The sequence below is a fragment of the Sorex fumeus genome, unplaced genomic scaffold (genome assembly GCF_029834395.1).
Source record: "Sorex fumeus unplaced genomic scaffold, SorFum_2.1 ptg000029l, whole genome shotgun sequence".
Classification (NCBI taxonomy): domain Eukaryota; kingdom Metazoa; phylum Chordata; class Mammalia; order Eulipotyphla; family Soricidae; genus Sorex; species Sorex fumeus.
In genome coordinates, this window is record NW_026606086.1 from 6,607,765 (window position 1) to 6,633,470 (window position 25,706).

General features: G+C 44.7%; 1 protein-coding gene across 2 annotated transcripts; it reads left to right on the plus strand.

The window, feature by feature from the left end:
* The first annotated feature begins 1,837 nt into the window (after window positions 1-1,837).
* PLEKHB2 (pleckstrin homology domain containing B2) lies at window positions 1,838-25,706 on the plus strand. 2 transcript variants are annotated; one of them, XM_056115473.1, is made up of 8 exons: window positions 1,838-1,899; window positions 7,433-7,478; window positions 10,831-10,983; window positions 12,373-12,475; window positions 15,188-15,227; window positions 17,252-17,341; window positions 18,249-18,354; window positions 23,955-25,706. In XM_056115473.1, exons 2-8 carry the CDS (start codon window positions 7,442-7,444, stop codon window positions 24,089-24,091), a joined length of 666 nt encoding a protein of 221 aa, XP_055971448.1. In that variant the 5' UTR covers window positions 1,838-1,899; window positions 7,433-7,441; the 3' UTR covers window positions 24,092-25,706. The 2 variants fall into 2 exon arrangements, with proteins under 2 accessions (XP_055971448.1, XP_055971447.1); XM_056115472.1 differs by having other exon boundaries at window positions 1,839-1,899; window positions 18,246-18,354.

Consider the following 25,706-nt stretch of genomic DNA (forward strand, 5'->3'; position numbering starts at 1 on the left):
TATTAAGATGATTTGCCACTGTTGATGTTAACATGTATCACATAGTTGAATCACGTTTATCCGTGTTTTGTACCCCAACGTTATTATCTCCCTATGATGTCTCTGGGAGGAAGTCATGGCCACAGCTCATTTTTTGGAGTTGGAGGCTAAAGATCGACACTTTCGGAGAAGAATAATCAACCTGAATTCCTCTGTGTGGACTGAAGTAGTCACCCATCTAAAGAGAAGATTGTTAAACAGATTATTGGGAGTCAAATGAGGATTTAAGCTCAGAAAAGCAGCGTCAGGTTACTACGAATACTGATTTCACCTTCTGAAGTTTCTGTCTCCATTACAGCCTGTGTAGATGGGCAACAAGCTCAGGAGAACCCACATGGTTCCTCTCGCAGAAATTAAAAGCACTGCCCAGTAGCAAGAAAAAGGAAGAGCGTCATAAGTAACGTGAACGGAGATCTCTTATTCTGTGGTCAGATGTTATCCTTTGTGGAAAAGGGCAAGGACATGGGATTGCTTAGATTCCCTTCCACCGCAGAGAGCATTTCTTCGGGCGCGAAGGTCAGGCTGTGCACTCTGTCTCTGTTTCCTTCCTCCAACGACTGGCGTCATCATAAAAGAGGCTTGGCCTTGGTTCACTGCATCTTCACGGCAAAGCTTTTTACTCTTTTGCTGACTTCAAGCCTCTGCGCTACTGGCTCAGTATTTTCCCAGAGCGAAAACATTTCTCACAGCACAACAGCAGTAGGATGTTTCTTTCCCCGCCCCCCCCCCCCAACCCCCTTATTTATCTGAGGGGAGGTCCCCATTGATACTGGGTCACCAGGGCTACATCTGATGGTGCTTTGTGGGGAGGCGTGCTGGGAATGGAACCTGGGGCCCTGCACAGACCCCTTTGAGCTTTCTTCCCAGCTCACAGGAGTTTTTTTGCAGTCTACACCTGTAAGAAGGCAAAGTGGAGAAGGCAGCTGGAATAGAGAAGGGATCACTAAGAAAATGATGGCTTGAGGAACTGGTCTGGATGGGAGATGTGTGTTGAAAGTAGATAAAGGACCAAACATGATAACCTCTCAGTGTCTGTATTGCAAATCATAATGCCCAAAAGTAGAGAGAGAGTATGGGGAATATTGTCTGCCATGGAGGCAGTGGGAGGGTGAGAAGGGGGGTGGTTATACCAGGGATATTGATGGTGGGGAATATGCACTGGTGGAGGGAGGGATATTTGATCATCGTGTGATTGTAACCCAAACATGAAAGCTTGTAACTATCTCACGGTGATTCAATATTTTTTTTTTTAAAGAAGGGTTTATTCAAGTTCGTTTAGTCACTTATTTATATTAGAATGACACTTCTATACTCTAAATTATTATAGAATAGTATTTAATTTATACTGTTGCTGAAATGGTCGCAGTCTCAGTCAGGGATGCTCCTGCAGGGCCATCTCTGAGCCCCAACTCCCCTGGCATGCCTGCACGCACGTCCTTGCTCCTGGCAGAGAGCCAGGTCCAGCTTGTCCTTTCCGGCCTCAGCTCAACTTGCATTTTCTCTAAGGATCCCTGGCTTCTTTTATTAGCTATGGCAAAAGGAATAAAGCGCAGCAGTGAGTGGTACGGAAACGCGAACAATTTTTTTTATCGGTCCAGGATCAAGGCTAGTAGTGAATTTGAGTTGTAAACGCAAACGCCCCCGGGGCTTAGACCCCGCCCTCGCCGCCACGGCGGCTACTGCGCAGGCGCGGGGGCCGCACCCCCGCCTCTCGGCCCGCTTCGGCGTTCGCTCTGCGCACGCGCGCCCCGCGGTGACGTCACCGAGGCTCGGCCGCGGCGCGTGAGTGTCGAAGTCGCAGCCGCGTCGCTCGCCCGTCCCCTCCGTTTCGGCCCTCGCCGGTGGCCGCCGTGGGACTAGGTGAGCGTCTCCTCGGGCGTGGGGGGCTCGGGCGATTGGAACCGCGCGGCTCTGCTCGCGGGCGCCCCTGCCCGCCCCGAGACTCCGCGGCCCGGTGCCCCGAGCGCAGCCCTGGGTCCGGGCTGGTCCGACCCCGCCGCCCCCCTGGCGCGTCCGGAGCCCCCGGCCCGCTCGTCCCGTCGGTCGTCCTCGTCCTCCTTGGCCGCCCGGACACTGGGCCACCGCCCACCGTGACGCCGCCTGGGTCAGTCCGGGTCGGAGCGGCCCCTGCCGGACTCCGCGGGCGGGGGCGGGGGCTCCGCGGGGTCCGGCGTCTGGCCCTGGGGGCACCGCCTTGCCTGGCCCTGGGGGTCGTGCACGGGCTCCGGGTTCCTGGGCATGGGGGACCATGCACGGGCATCGCTCTTGCTCAGTCTCCGAGCCCCGGGCCGGGTGACCCTGCGTCCTGGCTCCCCTGTGGGCTTTGAGGGGGTCAGTGCGGCGGGATGGAGCGTGTCCCCCTGCCCGGTGAACGCCCGGATGGCGGCAGGTGCCAGGGCTTTGCTCTGCGTGGTGGCCCTGCTTCTGTCACCGGGTTCCTGCGGCCTGGAGGAGCTGGACGTTGGTGGGGACAGCTGTGGCGTATCCCAACATCTCTCCCCCAACCCCCACTCGTGCAGTTCCGAGCAAGGCCGCGGTGTTGGCTGAGCTCCTCTTGGCCTGCACCACCTTCGGGTGGAGGTCGGGGTGGAGGTCCTGTCGCCTAGGGGACTTGGGGGACGGGGAAGGGACCTGTCACAGCTCAGCGGCTTCGTTTCTGGGGAAGTCAGCACCGCTGTGTGTGGATTTCCCCCCGGAGATCTCAGGAGCTGAGTTGGGGCTTGCAGACATCTGGGGGTCCTGGTACATGGGCCTGGAGAGGGAAGTTTTCTTGCCTACTTTTTCTTTTTTCTCTTTGGGTCACACCCAGCATTGCACAGGGGTTACTCCTGGCTCTGCACTCAGGAATCACTCCTGGCGGTGCTCGGGGGACCATTTGGGATGCTGGGAATCGAACCCCGAACCCCGGTCGCTGTGCTATTGCTCCAGCCTCCATCAGGGAAGTTTTCTTTCTCTTCTTGCAGAGCTTTGTTTTATGTCCCAGATTGCCACTCTTGATTTCTCTCCTTTCCTCTCTTGCCTTTTTTTTTTTTTTCAATCGGATGCCAAAAATTTGTTGGTGCTTACTCTGTGTCAGTAACCAGAGAATAAAATAAACTGCTGAGAGTGTTAACCATAGGATCCAGCAGTTCCAGTTCCAGGAATCTATCCAAAGGCCGTGAAAACAGTGATTTCAGAAGATATCCCACCACCCCAGCAGCTTTATTTACAGTAGCCAAAGCTCCGAAGCAACCAATTGTAAGCAAGGAAAGTGTGAAGAAACTGTACGTTCATGGACGTGTACCTACTGGGAATGTGAGTTCGCCAGAGGCGATGAGGAAGTCCTGCCCCATTGGTGACTACATGGATGGCCATGATGAGGAAGGACAGTATGTGAAGTGGAATAAGTAAGAGAGAGACAAAAAGCAAATAGTTCGACTTTATATATGTGGGATCTGATTGAAGAATATCAGACTATGGAAAAGAGATCAGGTTTTTAGTGTTTTTTTTTGTTTGTTTGTTTGTTTTGTTTTTCTTTTTGGGTCACACCCCAGCAAGGCACAGTGGTTATTCTTGGTGTTCCATGTACAAGGCAAACGCCCTACCCGCTATGCTATCGCTTCAGCTCCAAGAGATAAGGTTTGTGGTTACTAGAGGTTGTAAACTGGGTTGTTAAGATGAGGAATTTAGCAGAGTAGTTAAGTAATTCCAGTTATAAGTACCGAAGATAAACTGTACAACATGATAAGAATAGTTAACACTGCTCTATGGCATATTTCAAAGTTAAGAGTAAATCTTAAAAATTCTCAAAAAAATTTTTTTTTTCTTATGTTTGTCCACAATGTTGGGTGAAACATTGCAGTATTGTTTCACAGTATATCAGAGGCAAGCTGATACATTACACCTTAAATTTACACAGTACTTGTATCAGTTACAAATAAGTAAAGCTGGGAAATAAGTGTTAAATAAGTAGACCAAGTAATATTTTTATTAGTCATTATTTGGTTCTGAGTTTGAACACTGGAACAGAAAGTTGGACTCCTTGACTTTCTTACCTCTGTCATCTTAGCTGTCAGCTCTTGGATGCTTGCGTCTGTGGGGCTTTTTGGTGAGTAGTTGCTAGCAGGAATTGGGCAATGTGCTGGGTTGCTTAATCCCTCTTGTTGCCTGTGGTGTACATCTGGTGCTTCACATGGTCCTTAATACTGTTTCCTGAGGAAGTAACGTTCACAGATAAAATCCAGAGAGCCCTGAGGAGTCAGGTTTTTGTTAATGAGTCTTCTGTAAACTGGTTATTCTGAATTGCTGTTCCTGGAACAGTTTAAGTGGTGCTTATTTTTATGCATCTACTACAGAGCTCTTTGGACCTAGAATTCTCACAGTGACCTTCTGAAAGTAACTTGGGGTGTCTTGTCAAGGTAAGAAAAGTGAGGCATGGGGTTTAGGGTCCTGCATAGTCATTCTGGTTAGTAAAAGGCATCGTAGGCTTCTTGCTCAAAACCATCAGAGTCCAAAGGCAATATTCTTTGTACTTCTTCATGAAAACCTTGTGGATTTTGTGCTTTTAAAATGATATGAGTTCACCTTTAAAATGATTTGAAAGGGCTGGAGCAATAGCACCGTGGGTAGGGCATTTGCCTTGCACGTGACCAACCTGGGTTCGATTCCCAGCATCCCATATGGTCCCAGAGCACTGCCAGGAGTAATTCTTGAGTGCATGAGCCAGGAGTAACCCCTGTGTAATGCCAGGTGTTACCCAAAAAGAAAAAAAAATTGAAAATATAAAATAATTTGACTGTGGTTTACATTCTTAAGTTGCTTTTGTTTTTGTTTTATTGGTTTGTGGATAAAGGTAAAGGTAAAGGTAAAGGCCCTCCCGTTGATCGTCGATTTGCTTGAGCGGGCCCAGTAACGTCTCCATTGGAGACTTTGTTGTTACTGTGTCTGGCATATCGAATACTCTCGATAGCTTGCCGGGCTCTCCGTTTGTGGATAATGAGACTATTTTGTAACTAGTTTGCTGGCTTTTTATTAATCCTCCCGAGACAAACAGTATGACTTAAATTTTATTGGAAAGTAGTAATTTGTGCATTAGATGTGTTTGAGGTTAGAAACAGTGAGATGTTGAAATTAGTTATGAAGGGTTTTTTTTTTTCCCTTATTTTTTATTTTGACTTATTTTCCCTGCCCTAGGAAAGGAGTTTAAATTTTGATTCTCAAAGACAAACTGTCTGACCATACCTTTGAAGTAATTTGAGAAGTAGCCTGATGTACTTCTAGTTTGTTTTGGGCAAAATAATCATGTGACTAGCTAAGTCACTGAGAGTGATTATCGTACTGATAATTGCTGCAGGTATTTTAGTTATTGCCAGGCATTATGTCCCACATTAATTTTACCCAATTTTTGCAGTGATCCTGTTAAGTAGGTGTTGCTATTCTCATTTTGTAGGTCAAGAAATTAAGACTTGGAAAATATTACAGAACTCGCTCCTAATAGTTTACCAGTGGTTGAATCAGGATTTGAATGGATGTCTTTTTCTCTAGCCTGCAATCTGAAGTTCTTGAATTTTAACAAGTAAATGATCAAAAATCATACTGCATGATATTTGGTTTCTTAAAAATATACTAGGTTCCTCCCCAATATAAAAACAAAAATAGGCTGGGGAGAAAACTCAGGGGTCTAGTGATTTTGTTGTTGTTGTTGTTTTAATTTTTTGAGGGGCCTCACCTGGTGGTACTCAGGGCTTATTCCTGGTTGGGTACTCAGGAATCACTCCTGGCAGTCTTGGGGGACTGTAGGGGTACTAGGGACTGAATTCATGTTGGCCATGTACAAGGCAAATCCCCTACTGGCTCTATTATCTCTCTCGCTCTTAGCTACAGCATTGGAGCTGTTCACTTCTGAAATTGACCAGCTCGTTTTCACAGGGCGCTTTGTCCTTTCAGGCAGTATCAGAGTACTGTAAGGTTGTTCCAGGTAATGACTGAAGGTTGACTGGATGGTCACCGATAAGAAGCTGCTTAAGACAGTCGAAGAATTACCCTTTTAAAAACCCAAGTTTCAGTTACTAATTTCACCTTAAGTTTCGTCCTACCTTGTAATTTACTATTCTCTTTCCCTAATAGTTTAAAACTATATTATATGGGCTTGTTAATGAAATACTATTGGTCTCTAGGTGTACTTTTTCTTTCCAGTTTTTGACTCAAGTGATCCAATTCTCAAGACATCTGTAGTTTGTTTTCTATTGTTGACATCTTTTGAGCTCTGAATACCTGAAAAATACATACAGGAAACCCAGCCTTACATCAAGGTGACAGGCACCGAAGAAAACACACAGTGTCTGGCAATGACAGTTGCTTATCCACAGTTAATAATCAGATGGCGGGGAAACTTTGGGTCTGGAAGGACTTATCTGCCACTCTGTCTTGTGGGGTGGGGCTAGGTCTTACACTTCCTAGTACTGGGGCTGTACCTGGCTCTGTGCTGTTTGGTTGCAAGACCAGATACACCTTGTGACTGAATATAAGTAAATTTAATAAGACCTATCATTTTTGCATCGCAGCCAGACTTCTGAGGGGTTGAGTGAGTGACTGTGTTGCTCCCTGGTTTGTGCCAACTTGGTGCTGGAGTTCTAGTACCATGGGTAGGACTTGCCTTGTTGTCCTAGGTGAGATCCCTAGCTTCCCACACACATGTTCCCTCAAGCACCTAGAGGAGTAATTGCTGAATACAGAGCCAGGAGTAAGTAACCCTTGCACATTTCCGGTGTGGCCTTCCCACCCCCCCAAAAACTCAACAAACGAAAACCCATTCTGTGCCCACTTGGGGTGGTCTCCCCGTGGTCAGCAGTTTGTGTCTCTGTTCATGTTTACTGTGAGAGAGGGGAGGGGCTGGCTTATGCAACTCATTTATCTGGACTCCAGAAGGATGGTTGGAACTGTTTTCTAGAAGTTTGGGGAAAGGTGAGATTTCAGCTACAGTCAACATGGGAAAAATTAAATGAGGAAGGCTCATTTGTTTCTTTGAAGTGCTTCCTTGGGCTTTGCTGCTCCATTTTGCTACTTTCTAAACTTCAGTGTCTCAAAGACAATACCTAAGTATATGAAAGTTGAAAAATGAAGTGGCCCATAGTCTTCAAAACTTCCAAATAATTGGGGCTGGAACAATGGCACAGCGGGTAGGGCATTTGCCTTGCACGTGGCCAACCTGGGTTCGATCCCCGGTATCCCTTATGAGTACTACCAGGAGTAATCCCTGAGCATCGCCAGGTGTGACTCAAAAAGCAAAAAAAAAAAAAAAACCAACTTCCAAATAACTAATTTTGATGTCAGAAGTATTTTGAGTAGAATCAGCTTTAGGTGGTCCATTCTTTGATTATAAAAATAGAACTTGCCTGTTTTTTATTTTTTGCAGGATAAAAAGATGGCGTTTGTGAAGAGCGGGTGGTTGCTGCGACAGAGTAAGTACAAGCACTGGGCCTTGGGCTTGAACTTGTAGCTTGATGCTTGCAAGGCAGGTGTTCTAAGCCTTGGAGCAGTCCCCACGGTCCCCTTGGAAAGTTTTAAAGCTTTGGAAAATCTCTTTCCGCAGACAGAAAAAACTCTTCAGTTGCTATGTTAATAGGACCCAGGAATTGGTCTTAATCTCTCTTTGTTTCTCCTCTTATAGCATGTTTTATTATTAAGACTGAGTTGAAGGTCTGTTGTCAGACTGAACTTTACTAATCCTCTGTCAGGGAGGAATTACTCTCTTTGTGGAAATAACGGTTTTTTTTTTATATGATAGACTATTTGAGAAAGATAATAAATAATGCTCCTCAATTTTCCTACTGTGACTTAATTTCTCCCACATCACCCCAGTGGAAATAACATTTTTAATTCCCACAATGGTGATTGAGTCTGGACTGAGAGTCTGAAATTCTGAAATCTTTAGATGAAGGTATGACTTGAGGGGCCTCGCGACATCTTATTATCTCATTCTTACTTTGGACAACCTGGCTGACTACCGAATGTAACCTGCCCACACGGCAGAGCCTGGCAAACTCCCCGTGGCGAACCCAATATGCCAAATACCAGTAACAATGATGGGTTTCATTCTCCTATCCCTGGAAGAGCCTTGAATATGGCACTTTTTAAAATCTCAGGGCTCGGGTGAAGGAGACGTTACTGGTGCCTGCTCGAGGCAGTCGACGAACAACAGGATGATCATGAGCATGATCATGACTTGAGAGAATGATTGTAAATTAAGCATAACCTTTTCTATCTCTCAAAGGACTCTGGAGAAAAGCACTTTTTTTTTTTTAATGGGATTGAGATCTACTTTCTTAGTCTTAACTCTGTGACTTACCATTTATGTAATATGCTTATCGCAGGATGCCGTATGATGCTGGTTCATAGAGTTTCATTTTTGAACCATTCTTGAGGGTGCTGAGGGGCTTCTCCCAGTATAGAGCCTGAGAGACCCTCCACTCCAGTGATAGAACTGGGGCTCCCTTGTACAGAGGATGAGCTTCGGCCCTTTGACCTATTTTCTCAGCCCCACACTGTGTTTTGAAGCAGGAGTAACTGGCTGTCAGAGAGTGAGAAGATTATTCTGCTGTCCTGGTAAGAGCAGAGAGAAGGGGAAAGACACTACTGTGTCACTTTGGCTGCAGCAAAAAATCAGACCTAGCCAGTTTGCGTATTGTCTGTTATCAGGTAGGAATTTGTATTTCTGGGATGTCTTCAGAACTTAGCTCTATTAGAGACTAGAGCTGTAAAGATTGGACTGTATACTCTGGATGGTGGAAGAACGCTGTTTTTTATAAGGCTTGTTCTTGTTACTGTTACCCAAGTATTACATGTATTAAGCAATTCTCACTATAGCTCTGTGAACTAGGTTGCATTATTCCAGTTTCCAGTTGAAGAAGTGAAGGTTCAGTGACTGCCAGTGCTACCTGGTGGCTTGCTCTGCTGTCACCTCTGGGTGGCAAGCCTTTTTTCACACCTGGGTCTGTCTCACTTCAGCATTGTCCCTTTCTAAGCTCCGAAGTAAGAGCTCTGATATACTTGACTGTAACCCTGATCTTTGTGTAAGGTTCCTTGTCCTTGGTTTTTTGATTCTCCCTTGCCCAGATGGTCAGGGGGCGGTGACAACTTTGCTTAGGCCTTGAGGCTGTAACTCCTAATCTTGCAGTGGTGTCTGGTTTTTATTACTTCACTCTTTTTTTGTTGTTGTTTTGGGGCCACAACTGGCAATGCTGAGGGCTTAGTCCTAGCTCTGTGCTCAGGGATCACTCCTGGCAGGTTATAGGGGACCATGTGGGGTGCCAGGGATCGAACCCAGGTTGGCTGTGTATAAGGCAAGCATGTGACCCGCTGACCCACTCTGGCCTTTCACTTCACCCTTGAGGGCACACTTTCTCCACTCTAACCCTTGCAAATACTTTTTTTTAACAGTCATTGTTCTCCTATCCTACATAGACGCTAGGTTGGTGATATATAAAAAATGGGTGCCCTTTACATTAAGATGAAGAGACTTCCAAGTGGGTCCTCATCTGCAATTCTTTCCATAGGGTGTGTCAGAAGAATTAGTCTTTTTTTTTTTGGTCCTGTCTCCTGAAGCTTGGGATAACTTTCCTTCTTTGCTGAGAGCAGAGGAAATAAAATGGAGTGAGGTGTATTGTGGTCAACTGGGTAGTCACTGTAGAGACACACCTGGGTGTGTGTGTGCAAAGCTGTTCCCGTGGCTCCTTTGCTTGGCAGCATTTGCATAGATCAGAGTTCAGTCCCCAGAGATATGCTCTGCAGGACAACCGCGTTTGGCAGACTGTGGCCAGCACTTAACGAAGGAGAGGGGCTTGGTCAGAATTGCTCATGTCAATAGCTACGATCTCAGCATTTGGCTGGCTCTGTTTGGTGGTGTCCGCACAGATTAGGCTTGCCAGCCCAGTGGATGCTGGATGGTACTTGTTTATCAGTTTGGTCTCTCAAAGGAAGGTGCTCAGTGGAAACAAAGACATTGGAAAAGCTGATGTGTTGCACATTTGGTTTACGCCAGTGTCCGACATGAAGCATAGAGGTGTGTGGAGTGAGAACTGTGCATAGTCCCCCAAGTAGGGAGAGTCTGTAGGAATGAAGATGGCTGTGTGGGCCATGTTTGGAGATGAAGTAGGGACAGGTAGGACTCAGAGCTGAAACTGGGCATTTAAATTTCCCTCTGGCTGACAGGGAAAATGAATGACAAGTGAAATATTCAAAGGAGGAGTTCTTTAAACTGATAAGAGACTCATGAGACAGTAAGATGGATACAAGGTGCAGGATAGGGCGTGGCGTTGGTGACTTGTATGTGTCTATGGGCTCTAGGGCGGCTAAGCACTGGACAAGAGTGTATCTGGGAGAAGTGAGTCAAATGTGTTTTTTCCAGAAGGGGATTGAGTTTACATTTGAACTTTGTCTAATACTTTCTGACCAGTCTAGCAAGTGATATTTCTGGGAAAGTTTAGATGTATATTCTTCTTGGAGCATTAAATGTTAGACATGTTTCAATAATCAAAATTCAAGTTTCATTGCCCTTTGAAATGTTTGGGACTTGGCTCGTTTAAGTTAGTAGTGTTCTTGCTATTCCTGGTAGTATGCAGCATGCAGTCCTGACCAGTTTGTGTGTTCAGACCTGGGGTCTGCGCACATGTTTGTTTTGATGGACAAGACAGTTGTATGGTAGGTATGTCAGGTCCAGAGGGAAATTTCTTTTGTATCTTGTCACCTGTGATTAGAGGACAGTTTCTTGCTCTTTGAACTCAAACACTACCCTTTCCCTTTTAATTTTTTTAGGTACTATTTTGAAGCGTTGGAAGAAGAATTGGTTTGACCTGTGGTCAGATGGCCACCTGATCTACTACGATGACCAGAGTCGGCAGAGTGTTGAGGATAAGGTCCACATGCCCGTGGACTGCATCAACCTCCGCACAGGGCACGAGTGTCGGGGTGAGTGGACTGGCTTCCATCTTCTGCCTTCTGTTCTCATTGTAGGAGCCCTCTGTTCTTTCGTCTCCTGTTTTGATTAAGGTCAGCACAGGGTACTCACACCTGGAATCGAAGATTATGGTAGGTTGGTGCAGGTAAATTTCCTTATTTGAGGTACAATCATCAGTTCATATTCTTTCCTCTGGTGGAGAACGAAGGAGCTAAAAGTGTTGGTAAACCCAAGAAGGATGGAACTACTTAGATGGTATTGATTTTATAACTCAGAAACTGCTGATAATAACACATAGCACTTTGATCTTCTAGTCACTGTCACTGTCACTGTCCTACCGTTGTTCATCGATTTGCTAGAGCGGGCCTAGTAACATTGTGAGACTTGTTACTGTGTTTGGCATATTGAATATGTCACGGGGAGCTTGCCAGGCTTTGCCGTGCGGGCGAGATCTTCTAGTATCTAAAAATATTTTTGTCAGGGATTGGACCCAGAATCACATATCCAAGCGAAGTGCTGTACCACTGTACCACCCCCTGATCTTCTCCAATCAGTTTTATAAATCCATGGTGTGTTGGCTTCTGTGGTTACCTTCTGGGTTCCCTTAGTTTCATTTTAAAGGTGGGCAGGGAAAGTGGCTTTAAGGGATTAAGTGTATACTTTGTATGTGGTAGCCCTCCATTTGAGCTGGGCACCTTATGGCCCTCCAGGTACCACCAGGAGTGATTTGAGTACTTCCAGGTATAATCCTCCCAAAAAGTTCATTTTAGGATACTTTCATAAGCACAGGTATTTCTATTTTCAATTAATACAGAGATCACTTTGTTTATTAGCTCTGCTGCTTGAGTGAATATTCTACCATCTGGGGGTCTTGTAGTCAACGACGTTTGTAGTATCCCTTCCCTGTGTGTTGTGTCTTGTGTAGGTTTTTAATAGTATAACACCGCCCCTATGTATTAGTTCTTGAAATGTCAGTCTCTGTAGACTGGCCAGCTACTGAGGTTCTTAACTACACCAGGCTCAGGTATCGTAGCTCTTCTAGTTTGACAAAAGTATTTCTAAAACCTGATCTTCATTTTTTGAAAGCGTTCATATAATTTATGTTTTTTTGTGAATGAAATCAGTATTTTGTTAGCTGAGACTTGTCTCACTTTTCACTGTGGGTTGCTGGGCTGTTCTGTGCAGCTCCGTGTGGGTTACCCTCTAGAAGACACCTGCTTGTCTTGTGTTCAGTGACAGAAGAGTGGCAGTTCATGAACTTGGCTTTGTACAGCACAACAAAGATGGTTTGTGAGGGGAATGTTTTGATCTCTGGCTTATCTAAGCAGTTAGGTAAGAAGAAATCCTTTAAAAACAAAAACAGCCACACAATTATCCTTTATTTTACTTATTTTTCATAGATGTCCAGCCTCCAGATGGGAAGTCGAAAGACTGTATGTTGCAGATTGTTTGCCGAGATGGGAAAACCATCAGTCTTTGTGCGGAAAGCACAGATGATTGTTTGTAAGTTTGTTTTTTATATTGTTTAGTTTCTTTCAGTGTACTCTCTCTTGCCAGATAGAACCCAGAGTTTTAAAAGGACTTGCTTAGTCTTAGCAGCAGTTTTCTTTTTTTCCACCCTTATTCCTGCAGATTGCAGAAAATGAACTATGCATGCTTTGCCTACGGGCTCCCTGGTTTGGTCACAGACACTGCATAGTCCTCTGGGCCAAATATATAACCAAGCAAGAGACAGATCAGGGAACAGGGAAGTCACCATTAAACAGTTGCATGGGTTGGACTGGACAAGTATGTGTATGAGTCATGGTTGCAAGCACACAAATGAGAGTGCTGTGTTTCATAACAACATGATCAATCTTGAGGGCATTATGCTAAGAGAACTAAATCTAACACAGTTATTCTTATTTTCATGTTGACTCTAAAAGCTAAACTCACTAAGAGTAGAGTGATCCCCTGCTATGGAGAGAAATGGGAAGTGTTGGTCAGAGGGCATAAACTCCTAGATGAGTTAAGTTCTAGGCAATATACAGTATGGTGACTAGAATTACCCACACTGCCTTACATGTTCGGAGGTTAAGAGTGTGGATCTTAAATATTACTGCGAGAAAATAAGATGGGACAAAAAGTAAACCTTATTTAGATAATTACTTCACAGAATACTTCCGTTACATTATCACATTACACACTTTAGACCTTTATGGCAACACTGATGAAATACAAGCATTATTTATTGTTGAGGTAACATTATTACTAGGTCCCTGGTCACCCCTGTCCTTTGTCTTGATGACCTGGGCCTGTTGGATTTGTTTTGGTCATTTGCCATTCCCGTGCTTTTTTGTTACGTTTACAATAAACATGAGATCATCATGTATTTGTCTTTTTGCTTCTGTTCTATTTCACTTACCTTGACATCCTCAAGTTCTGTTCGTGTAGGTGTAAAACTTGTACAGGCACAAGTTCTAGTTAAAGCAAGATGTAAGATTTCATCTTTTCTTGTAGCTGAGTAGTATTTCATTGTGTCCATTTTATCCATCCACTTGTGTCACTTCCAGCAATTATAAATAGTGCTGTGGTGAATGTGGGTTTACATGTAATTTTTTGAGTGTTTTTGAAATAGGTATGAAGGAATAGAATTTCAGTGTTAATTTTAGGTGCAGAAAGTGACTAACAATCTATGATTTCACATAGTGCGTTATGGAATAGATGGCTATTGTTTTTATTTTCGGGGGTTCGGTAGTTCGGGCCACACCCGGCAGTGCCAGTGATGCTTGGGGGCTGTGAGGTGCTGTCAGCAACATACAAGGCAAGTCCTGTAAGTCTTAAACTTTCTCTCTGCCCCTAAATGACAATTGTAAGAAATGAAGTTAATGCTGGAGAGATTTTCCAGTGGTTAAGGTGCTTGGCTTGCATGCAACAACCCTGGTTCAATCTTTGCAACTGCATATGGTTCCCCAAGGACCCCAGGGGTGAGCCTCGAGCACAACTGTGTGTTCATTAAAACCAAAGCAAACAAACCATAGAATTGAAGTACGTCTTTGTATAGCATGAACTGACAAGTCACATTGCAGTTAAGCATGGTATGGTTCACATGTATTAAAATATTTAGTAAAGGTTATGCTTTAAATACTACACATGTATTATAGGGGAATGTATATATATACACACACATATATATGAAACCTGAATTTCTAGTGCTTTTAACAAGCTTAAAGCTTTTGTGTCTTAAAGCATGGGCTGAAGACTTACTTGTTCCCCCAAGGATTATGGAAGTAATTTACTAGAAAGTAGTATATAAAATGTACTGAATATATATCAGGATGTGCTTTCTTAAAGCACTTTAAAGAAGTCACTAGAGGTGCTGGGGGTGGTGGGAGGTGACTCTGGCCAGGGACACACACCTTGTGCATGTGCAAGAACCCAAGCTTTTTTCCAAATTTTTCACCCTCTCTTCTGTTGTTTTCTAGTGGTTTCCTGGAGCTCACCGATCATTCCTTAGTAGCTGTCATTCTGCTCAAGCTTCTTTTGAGTGTTTTAATTCATGAGCCACGCTCTTCATTTCTGTCATTTCTGCTTGTCGTTTTCTCCTTTCCTCCCTCATGCTTTCTTATGCTCTGCTTGCTGTCTTCTGTGACTTTGTTCCTCTGAACTCCTCAAACATGCTCCCATGGCGTCACTGAAGTCACCTTCTGAGGGTTGACAGAGCTGTGTAGTGATGGTTGATGGAGCCTTCCATGGTTCTATTTTCTCTCAGGGAGTTCACTGGGTTTGTCATGCTCCTGCTGTGCAGAGGGCGAATCCTGGAATTGGCCCCCTGGAGGTCTCCGAGGCTTAGGCTGGAAGGGACTCTTCCTTCCTTGTCTGTCTTTACTTGGTGATAGGTGGTTCTGTGCGCTGTGGGAGATTTGATGAATGGAGCAGTCTAGGCCATGTGCTTCAGGACATGCGGAGCTGGGCCTGTGGGTGTGTTGAGTTCAGGTGTAAAGGATTCTGGGATCCAGCTGGGAGGAAATCTACACTGATTCCACCATGGGGTATCAGCCAGGAGATTACTGTCACATGGGAAGGCGGGGAGCAAACAGGTTCTTGAAGACCTGCTCTTAAACAAGCTTTTCCACAAATTCTGATGCCATAGCCTATTTGAGAATTGTGTTAGGGAGCTGTTTGCTTAAGTACTCAAATTAAGTACTCTTTTCTCCCCCCCTCCCTTTTCTTTAGGGCCTGGAAATTTACACTTCAGGATTCCAGAACAAATACAGTAAGTGGCCTGTGATTACCATCAGTGTTGCTTTCATGTTGTTCTCTTCAGATGAAAAGGACGAGATGAGGAAAGTGTAGTGTGGGAGAAGGTTTGGCCATTCCTGCAACATGTAACAGATGGGCAGTGCACCAGACACAAGACAGTGAGGAACTGGCTGCACTTGCCAGTGGTAGGGCAGGAGGAAGCTTTCTGACCGCCTCATAGTCTCAGTATCGCTTTCTGGAAACATATCTCATAGAAATTTGGAAGACTTTGAATTCTCATGAAGATTTGTAAGCAAGGAAGACTCAGGAGGGGCCAAAGAGCCCTTTCCATGTGTAGCATCTCAGCTTTATGCAGCGAACAAATTGGGATTTTTGCTGAAGTTCTGCTTCTACCCACAGTGGGTCACTGGGACAGCGGAGGCTTGGGCTGATGTTTCCTGTCACCCAGCTGGACGACTGCCTCTGCAGTCAGTCTTCTGACTTAGACTGTTCTTTCTTGTGGGTTTCATGTTTTTGGCTTCCCGGTGCCACTGAGTGATGCTTGATTGACAGGGTGGGCCAGCAGCTCAGTGCTCGGGCATGTCCTTCACGGTCACGCCCGGTGCTGGGGGGCTGGGGACCTTGGAGGTGTCTTCCTCTGTCCTGGTCTGGACCTTTATTTATTTATTTTATTTGGGGAGGCACATCTGGCAGATCCCTAGGTCTGTACTCAGGACCACTCCTGGCAGGTATATGGGATGCTGGTGATTGAAGCTGGGTGGGCCGCGTGCAAGGCAGGCACCCTCTCTGCTGTGCTCCTGCTGCCACACCGTATGGACCTTATAAAAGAGTACATCTAGTCTCATGTAGTGGGGAAGAATTCAGTAAAGGTTTTTTTCCCATTTTTGTTTGCCCAGTTCTGGGTGCTCTCGGGAGGCCACGGGGTGACTCTACTGGTGATACTTGCTCAGCCGACGGGCAGTTCAGTGCTAGGCCCAGGATGCCCAGATCCACCATGGTTGCACCTGGGAATGCCTGGGGGCTCTGTGGTGCCAGGTACTGACCTGGGTGTGTGCAGGCAGAACATGTGCTTTGGACTGTCTTGGACTGTCTCCCCAGCTCAGGTATTTCTTTAAATGTAAAAACAGAACATATCTCTTGAGTGTGACTGTTTTCATCGATAGGATTTTAACTTGTCAAGTAAAGAATTGTTGAGAATGATCAGCGGGTGCCCATGGGCTTCTCGGGCAGTGAGAGCTGTACTTTATGTCCTGCTGATGCTCTGGGAGACCCATTTTCCTAGTTCAAAGGTTGGGAGCAGTGGGCATGCCATTTGCTGTTCATTGCTGTCAGGGAGCTGTTATATTTATCTATTTATTTATTTATAATGTAGGAGTACTACCATTTATTCAGCCATTGATTAAGCTGATTGAAAAGGTTAACTTTTTTGACCTTTAAATAAAGTGTGTGTGTGTGTGTGTGTGTGTGTGTGTATGTGTGTGTATGTGTGTGTGTGTGTATATGTAGGGGTCCAGAGAGGTAGTGGTATGTCTTGGAGGTTAAGAAATACATGTTTTTGGGGCTGGAGTGATAATAACAGCGGGTAGGGCGTTTTTTTCTGCAAGTGGCCAACCCAGATTCATTCCCCAGCATCCCCTAGAGTCCCCTGAACTTGCTGGGAGTGATCCCTGAACGCAGCCAGGAGTAAGTCTTGAGCACTGCTGGGTGTGCGCCCCTCCCCCCCAAATAAATCTTGTATGCAGCTGACTCCAGTTCCGTCCCTGGCACCTATGGCCTCTCGGGTATCACTGGGTCATACCCCAGGTGCCACTGAGTGGGACCTGAATGGTTCCTTAGCGCTGCTGGAGTGACGTGGATCATCCCAATACCAAAGGGTGTGTCACTGCATCTGCAGGCCCTTGCCCTGGTTGGCTGAGAATTAAGGGCGGGCTTCTGGGCCTTTGGTGTACTTCTTGGAGGTATACCTGCTATGTGTGTTATTCTGGGAGCTTTTACTTGCTTGTGACAACATGCCTTTTGTGTACTTGCCTCTCACAGACTTATGTTGGCTCAGAAGTGATGTACGATGAGACGATCGTGGCTGCGTCCCCACCTCCATACTCGGCGTATGCTACACCAACCCCCGAGGTAGGGAGCACCTCCTCGCGTGAATGCAGGGAGCTCCTACTGTGTCTGTTCCTCAAGCCTAAAGCCACTGTTGGAAAATGGAGATGCTCTCTAAACCACTTCCTTAACTATTGTCATTGTTAACTTTCATTAAACAAAGCAGTTGTTTCGTATTTTTCACATTTACCTTTAAGGTAGAAATATGAATCATGGTAATATTAGTTGCTTCAGTGACTGATAATTTGTAGTATATATTTTAGTTGTTGAGTTCTCTTTTTAATTGAAAATAACTTTAACTTTGGAAAAAATAACAGTAATTATGACTGTAGCAAATGCATTCTTTGTATGAATGAAGCCTGGGTTCAGTCCCTGACACTGCCCCTCCCCCCACAATAAAATAAAGACCAAATCTAAAGAAATAAATGCCATGGATGGAACACCAGTGATGGAGATGTCCCAGTCATCAATACCAGTTGTTTCGTGTTCTATAGATATTTCTATAGTCGCTTCTCTGTTCCTTAACTTTAAAATTGGAAATAATTACAGTTATAAGAAGTTGCAAAGACAATTTGGAAAAAAGATTCTGTATGCTCATGGCTTATTTCCTAGTTGTATATTTTGAAAACGTTGAATTTTGAATCCTTGGTTAGGTGTGTGATCTGTAGATGTCTTTATCTTTAATTTGTTTGTTTGTTTGTTCTGGGCTCACACCAGGTGATGCTCAGGGATCACTCCTAGCTCTGTGCTATTTCCAGTATGGTATTTAGGGGTCACTTGGAGGCTGTAGTACCAGGAACTGAATCAGGTCTTCTGCATGCTAAGCTTGTCTTCTAGCCCTTTGAGCCATCTCCCTGGCCTGTGGAGCTCTTTTAATGTATTACTAGTGTTTTAAGATTCTAATGGGTTTATTATTTTTTTTTTTTAGCAGGCTTATGGCTACGGTCCATACAGTGGTGCTTACCCACCAGGAACTCAGGTTGTCTATACTCCAAACGGGCAGGCTTATGCTGTACCCTACCAGTACCCGTATGCAGGTAACTCATGCCTTCCTTCCATCCCTGTTCCTTTCATACTGTGCTGTGTGAGTGAAGCCTGAAGAAAGGTTGAAGGAGGTGAGGTCAGGCTGTGGCATGTTGAAGTCGGCAGGTGGACACATGGGGTATGTCCGGGGCCCAGAACTTGTTACGAGATGGGGACTCTGAGGGGGCTAACTCTGTGATCAGAGAGGAAAAAGTAGGTCTTCGGTACTGGGTGTGTCACAGGGAAGGCAGGGGTGGCCATATTGTGGATTTGACCACACCCAGAGTGAGAGTGTGTGTTTGACTTGTGGTGTTGATTTTGGTTTTCATGTAATAGGGGAGGAAGTTTCTCTGCTCAGGAAATCTAATTCAGGTCAGTTTCCATTGACTAAAAGATTCTTCTGCTTTGTTTGACTTTTTTTTTTTTTCATAAAAATGGATGTTAAAAAAACCCCATTGATCCTAGTTTATTTTTTTTCATCTTTTACTTTACCCATATAAAATAGAATTTCATCTTTGCAGTCTTGTATTACTTCTGTATTTCGGATTTGATTTATAATGTTATGTATTTTCCTGAGTGCTCTATAAGCTTTTACAGTCTTATCATACTCCTCCCCCTAGTTGTGGGTTATCAGGTGCAGTGCTTTATACATGGAAAACATGTGTTTTGCAGCTGAACTGTAGCCCATTCTCTTATTTTTTCATTCAGTTTTTAATCTATGTGGATAATCTCTATGGTGGTTTTGATCCCTGTGACCACTGACAGTGGCATTGTTTCAGCTGTGCATGTCCATGGTTTTCTGATCCCTACAGTGCTGCTCATGATCACGGTGCTACTGGCCCCAGGGCAACCCCTGACTGCGCCTGGTATGCCAGGGGCTGAACTCAGGGCCTTTGCATATATAGACTTGCATTCCATCCTTTGAAGTGTTTTGCTGGCTCTGCAAGTATTTTTCAGGATTGCATATTTTCACCTTGGATGATATATTCTTTTTTTTTTTTTTTTTGGATGATATATTCTTGATTAAACCTAGTTTTGGTTATTTTTTTTCCTTTTTGCTATCATATGCTTTGAATATCTCCACTATTCTGTTATTCTTGTGAAATCATTTGATCACTTGACATCCCATTACTCATTGATTTGCTTGAGTGGGTGCCAGTAATGTCTCCATTCATCCCTGACACATGCTAGTGTAGCCCAATGGCGTCTGCTCATTCTAGGAACACGAAGAGCCTCAAACTGATCGTTCAGGGTCTTGACGAAGAAGTCTGACCATTTTGTAGGTAGACGGCCACGAGATCTTTTGACATCCTGTGGAATCCAGTCAGTAACGGCTCTAGCCTAGTGGTCGTCTCCAAATCTACGTGTCCAGGCTATCTGCTTTTCGACGCCTTGGCAAGCGAGACAATGTCCCTGATTCTTGAGACTGTTGACAGAGGTCGGAACTCTGGATTCTTTCTCTCATTTGAGTGAAACATGATACTCCAAGCATAGCTCTTTCAGTTCCTCTTTGGGAGACCCGAATAGTGTTTTCATTTTATTTTCATAGGGCCCAGGTCTCTGAGGCGTATGTTAATGCAGGAAGAACAGTGGAAGTGAAGAGATGTGCCTGGAGCCGGAGGTTCTTTGTCCTCTTAGCTTTTTCTTCGATGCTCTTGAAGGCGTTTCAAGCCACTCTCTTCCTCCTGCTCAACTCAGGTGCCAGGTCATTTGTCACGTTGACTTCTCAACCTAGGTACACATAACAGTTGCATTCAGAGATGTTCGTTCCGTTGAGAGCAAACATGTCAGGAACGAGACTATTTCTCATAAACATTGTCTTCGTGAGATTCAGCTGTAGTCCGACCTTTCCACACTCATGGTCGAAGTCGGCCAGCATTTGTGCTGCTTGCTAATGTTTTTTTTTTTTTTTTTTTTTTTTTTGCTTGCTTGCTAATGTTTGATGTAATTAGAATGATGTCTTCAGCGAAGCGGAGGCGGTGTAGTTGCTGACCGTCTATCTTTACTCCCATTCCTTCCCATTCCAGTTGTCGCATGACATTTTTGAGAGTGGCACTGAAGAGTTACAGTGAAATGGTATCACCCTGCCGAACCCCTCTCTTGACATGGATGATCACTTCCTTGTAGAATGGTGAGATCCTGGTAGTGAGTCTGTAATACAGCTCATGGAGGATCCTGATGTATTGAGTTTGAACACCCTGTTTGGCTAGGGCTTTGATGACCACTTCAGTGTCAACAGAATCAAAGACTTTCTTTAAATCAGTGAACGTTAGAGTGGCATCTTGAACTCTTGAGAAACCTCGATGACATTGGTTACCGTGTGGATATGGTTGATTGTGCTGAATCTTTTTCGGAAACCGGCTTGCTTGCATGGTTTTCCTTCATCTAGTGTTCTGCCAATCCTATTCAGGATGACTCGAGTGAACAGCTTGTAGACGACAGACAACAGGCAGATCGGGCGATGGTTGCCAATGTTGTGGATGTCTCCCTTCTTGTACAGTAGTACAGTCCTGCTGGTTTTCCATTGGGACGGAACCTTGCATTCAGACAGGTAACGTGTGAAGAGCCGAGCCAGTGTATTGATGAGTACTGACGGCAGGTTCTTCAGGTGTGCGGGTCTGACCTTGTCTGGGCCAGGTGCTGTTTGCTTCTTCACTGACGAAATGGTGTGTTGGATTTCGGAAGGGAGAACATTGGGAATGACATATCCATCCTGCGGAATTTAGTTTCTGGGCATGTGGGCGTGGCTATCGAAGAGATCAGAGTAGAAGTCATGGATAGTCTTCTCCATTGCCCTTCTGGAAGATGTGATAGATCCATCAGGACATTGGAGGGCAGTCATTCTGGTCTTTTTGTTGGCGAAGGACAGGCAGGCATTTTGAACGCTTTCCCCGGCATCTGCTGCATCTGCTAGAACTGCTGCTCTTTTCTCTCTTTGAAGTCTTCCTTTATCGCTTCTCTCCACTGCTTTGTAAGCTCGGATGTTCACTTGTGTTTGCCTGAAGCTCGCGCCAAGCCACGTTGGTGAATAAGCTCCAGAGTTTTTGAAGACAGGTGTCTTTTTTGTGGCTATTTCTTGGCGTTCCTTGCACAATCATGGAGGTGCTGAACCAGTTGATCGTATTCCTTGTCAGTGTTGTCAATGACGGCATCTTCCCATGTTACTGCAATAGTGCCAAAGAGCTCCCAGTTGGTGGTCGTTCTGGGAGTTCTCTTCTTAAACTTTGCAGCCCTTTCTTCTCGCTCCACGAAATAGAATTTTTCAGGAAGGAGACGGTGGTCCGATCCTGTTTGGAATTTTGGGACAACAGTGGCATTGGTCAGGCAAAACCATCGATTGAATATGATGTGGTCAGTTTCATTGTGCAACTGTCCACTGGGAGACTTCCGTGTCCAACGTTTCGATTTGGCCTTCTGGAACTGTGAGTTACCATGGATTGTCTTGGTCAACATGATGAACTCAGACAGTCTCTCACACTGTTCGTTTCATTCAAGGCCATGGGTCCTGATGTGGAGTTCTTTGGCTGATCTTCTCAGTCCTATCTTGGCATTAAAATCACCCACAATGATCTTGTAGAAGGTGTGGTGTTCTTTCTAGAACTTCTCTAGCTCCACGTAGAACTTCTCAATTTCTCCTTCATCATAATTGGATGTTGGTGCGTAGACAACGAAGATAGAAACTGCCAGCAGTGAGCCACATCTATTCAAGTGTAATTGTCCGATTCGGGTTGTTAGGCATTCAGATGAATCAATGCTCATGGCCAAGTTTGTGTTGACAAGGACACTGACACCTCTGACGCCTCTTTTGTCACATGTTCCAAGGAACAGTTCTTCTCCAGTGTCGAAAATGGCATGATATGATTGATGCACCATCGAATCTGGTGTATTACTCTTGTAGTGATGATGTTGTACTTGATCTTTCACGCGTGTACCATCAGGTCCTCGACGGATGCATCCGATGCCAGTGTATGTGCATTGAAAGTCCAGATAGTCATCGTTTTGGCAGCCTAGTTCGGCCTTGAGATTTAACAGCCTCTCCTTCCTCGTCCTTCTTGACACTGCTGTATTGGTGGTGATTCTTTCAGGGTCAGGGGAATGAGACTCATTGTATTTACTGGTTTGGCATATCGCATATTCAATATTTGGCGTGTTTGATATTCCTGTGAAATTTTTCTTAGAATATAAAACTTATTTCCATATATTAAGTTAATATTCACAGTCTATAGGCATTTTCCCCCTTTTGATTACCATTAAGAATCCTAACAGTATTTTTGGGAGGTATTTGGGACCATGCTGAGCATTCTCACTCCTGACAACATTGGTTCTAGTCACCTCGGTTCAGTTCCCACATACCTACGGCTGCCTAGGAGAGGCCATTCTTTCTCTATGAGAGAATCCGATTTATAGAAAATCCTTTACAATTATGTTTGAAAAATTCTACTCTTCCGCTTAACAGGACAGCTGCAGTTAATTATCCCATCCTGGGAATAAATTGAAGAGATGGACTTACTTTTTTAAAATTTAATTTCATTTTTATAAAGTTGTTGACAATATTTGATTACATTTAGTATTCAAACACCAATCCCACCACTATTACACCTTCCCACCACCACATTTTGAATGTTTTCATCCCAAGCCCCAATCCCTTACCCAAAGCAGAACTGAAATAATTGATTTTGTATTGTTTGTTTTAAATAAATCGCTGAAAATGCTCCAGAAAACTTTTCTCAGAGGAGAGTGTGAAGATTGTTGTATTTCACCCAGGGGCCATTAAGCGCTTCTATAAGAGATTATCAATATGTTGTTAAGGGTTGAGTCCTCTGTGCTTTTTTATATGTCTCTGAAAAAACATTTTTCCCTCTAAGATTGGTTGCCTTCTACTTTAAGCACCATAGAATTTGGTATACTACTGTTGTAGTGTGAGTGGTGTGAGGTATGAGATGTCCAGGGATAGGTTCACTCCTGGGTGAGGCTCGGCCTGAGCATGTGGAGAGCAGCCGTGAGTGTGGCTGTGGTTGAGTTCTGGAGGTCTTTGGCTGCCGGAGCTCGGTCCTTGGGGCCTGGGTTTAAGTGGCTCAGCTAGTTGCCTTACTTTTTACCCATCTGTGAAATGGATATGGTTGTGAGGATTATATAATACATTACACAGATGTTTGTCATACTTTACAAATATAAATGTATTTATACTATAACAAATATTTTTCCCTTGAATTCATGATTAAAAATGAAGGGCAAGGTATATGAGACTTAAGGTTAATGTAATGGTAAGGCAAGTGCCTTCCCCGCTATACTATTGCTCCTGTTCCATCAAGGCCTGTCTTTCTGACAAACACCAGATGAAGTTGGAAGTTGTTGAACTTCTCTTGGAAACCCAGAGAAAATCTTGATATTTTGTTTCTCCTCCCTTAGTGTGATCTAGGAAATGCAGGTTTTTCCCAGCAGGCTCAGGCTTGTGCGATGAAGAAGAGCTGAGGTGAGCTCACTGCAGCCACCTGCGTCTCTCACAGAAGTGGGCCATGAGAGGAGCGCCCCCCAGCACACCCCAGCCATCTTTGCAGCTGATTCTGGGTTTCACAGCTGCTCCTCACAAGTCTGTTTTTTTCTTCTGTTTCAGGAGTGTATGCCCAGCAGCCTGCCAACCAAGTCATCATCCGTGAGCGGTACCGGGACAGTGACAGCGACCTGGCCCTGGGCATGCTGGCAGGAGCGGCCACGGGCATGGCCCTGGGGTCTCTGTTCTGGGTCTTCTAGATTCTCCTCACCCCTAACGTGTGCATAGCTCCTGAGACCATGTGCAATAATGTGACCTGCAAGATGTTCCTGATACATATTTCAATTAATAGTTTAACAGTTCTGAAAGTAGTGCCCTTGTAATTATAACTAATCCCAGAAGTTCCCACCCCGAGGCTGGGTGGCGGAGGCCTCGACGGCCTGGCTCACTCCGAGGCTTTCCTGTGGAGCTCTTCCTGGAACATCCATGTCTTTCAAGGCATTTTTTTTTGTTTGTTTAGAGTTACACGAAGTGCTGAAGGGATCCTTTTAGTATTTGGTGATACGACCAAGTGATTATGGCAAGAAAAATGAAAATTTCTCTCAGCTTAACAACACACTTTATCAGATCAGGGCTGACCGTTGCTTCCAGTTGGATTGTTCCCAGGGTGTGTTGTCGCAGCCTCTGGAATCTGTTGGCCTGAACAAGGCTGCTGCTCAGGGTGAAGCCAGGGGAGGGGAAGTCCCCTCCTGTACAGGCACACTTCTTTGCTTTCTACTTGATTTCTTTTGATAGCAGTCTTTGAGAAAAGCCCCAAATGAGGAATTTATTTGAGCCTCAAATTAGGACCTTATCCTTTAAAACTTGGAGGAGGAAAACTGTTACAAGGATGTGCAGAAGATTTGCTTTAGTCACTGGCTACTGTCTGTTGTGATTATTTATTTTTACCGTCTCCTAAGCCTACTTACTTAGAGCTTATTTTTCTCCTTGCTTAGATAGTAACAAAGGAATGGTAAGGAAAGTGGAATGGGAGCTACAGTCACCGCACGATGTTTCGGGCCTGCCAGGAAATGCACGGTGCTTACGCTGCTTTTTTCCTCTTCTTCTGAAAGCAGGGGAAGGGAAGATTCCCTGTTGGTGCGGGCTGGCACCAAGAGCTCTCTGTGTGACAGGGAGCACTTGGCCTCGGGTGGTGTGCTGGAGTGTCAGCCCTGGGCTTTGGGAGAGAGTTTGTGCGTGGGAAATGATTGCCTAAGGATAGGAGTGACATGCTCTAGGTGCCACTACTCAGCCTGTTTATTCCTCTCCGGATGTCACAGAGATGCTTAAACCATTTCATGTTGAGCCTAACTTTGTGTGACACTGAAAAATCCAGACTTCAGTTGTGTTTCTTTTTTTATCTATTACTTTTTAAAACCTCTCGTTTCAGTTTTATGTCCTACGCATTTCAAAAAATAGTTCTTTGCAGTGACAGTTGAACGCAGTGAGAGTTCCTGTCCCCACACTCCATGTGGCCCTAGTAGCAGATTTTTTATTGTGGCAGTTACCGGTGCACCAGCTCCATGTTTGATAGACTTACACAGATTTCCAAGTGAAGTCTGATGCTAAATAAACAGGCCTATTTTTCTGGTCAATTTTGGTGTGGGCTTTTTGATGCTTAAGAGATTTTCCAGTCGAAAGAATGTATCCTTAACTGTCATGTGTTTGGTTATCTCACAGGATGGAAAATTGCCAGATGTAATACAGTTCAACACTGGTTTGAAACGTTGCTTTCAGCCTTTAGAATTTCACAGCTCCTGTAATGAGAATGGCTTTGTTTGTAATCATTAAATCTGTATGCTTTACTCAAAATATTAAAAATTTGTTAATGTTGCA

Excerpts from the sequence above, each read along its gene's own strand:
- PLEKHB2 (XM_056115472.1), top strand. The coding sequence starts at position 7,442 with ATGGCGTTTGTGAAGAGCGGGTGGTTGCTGCGACAGA. Across the intron at positions 10,984-12,372 it reads CACAGGGCACGAGTGTCGGG|ATGTCCAGCCTCCAGATGGG; the intron begins GTGAGTGGACTG and ends TATTTTTCATAG. Across the intron at positions 18,355-23,954 it reads CTACCAGTACCCGTATGCAG|GAGTGTATGCCCAGCAGCCT; the intron begins GTAACTCATGCC and ends CTTCTGTTTCAG.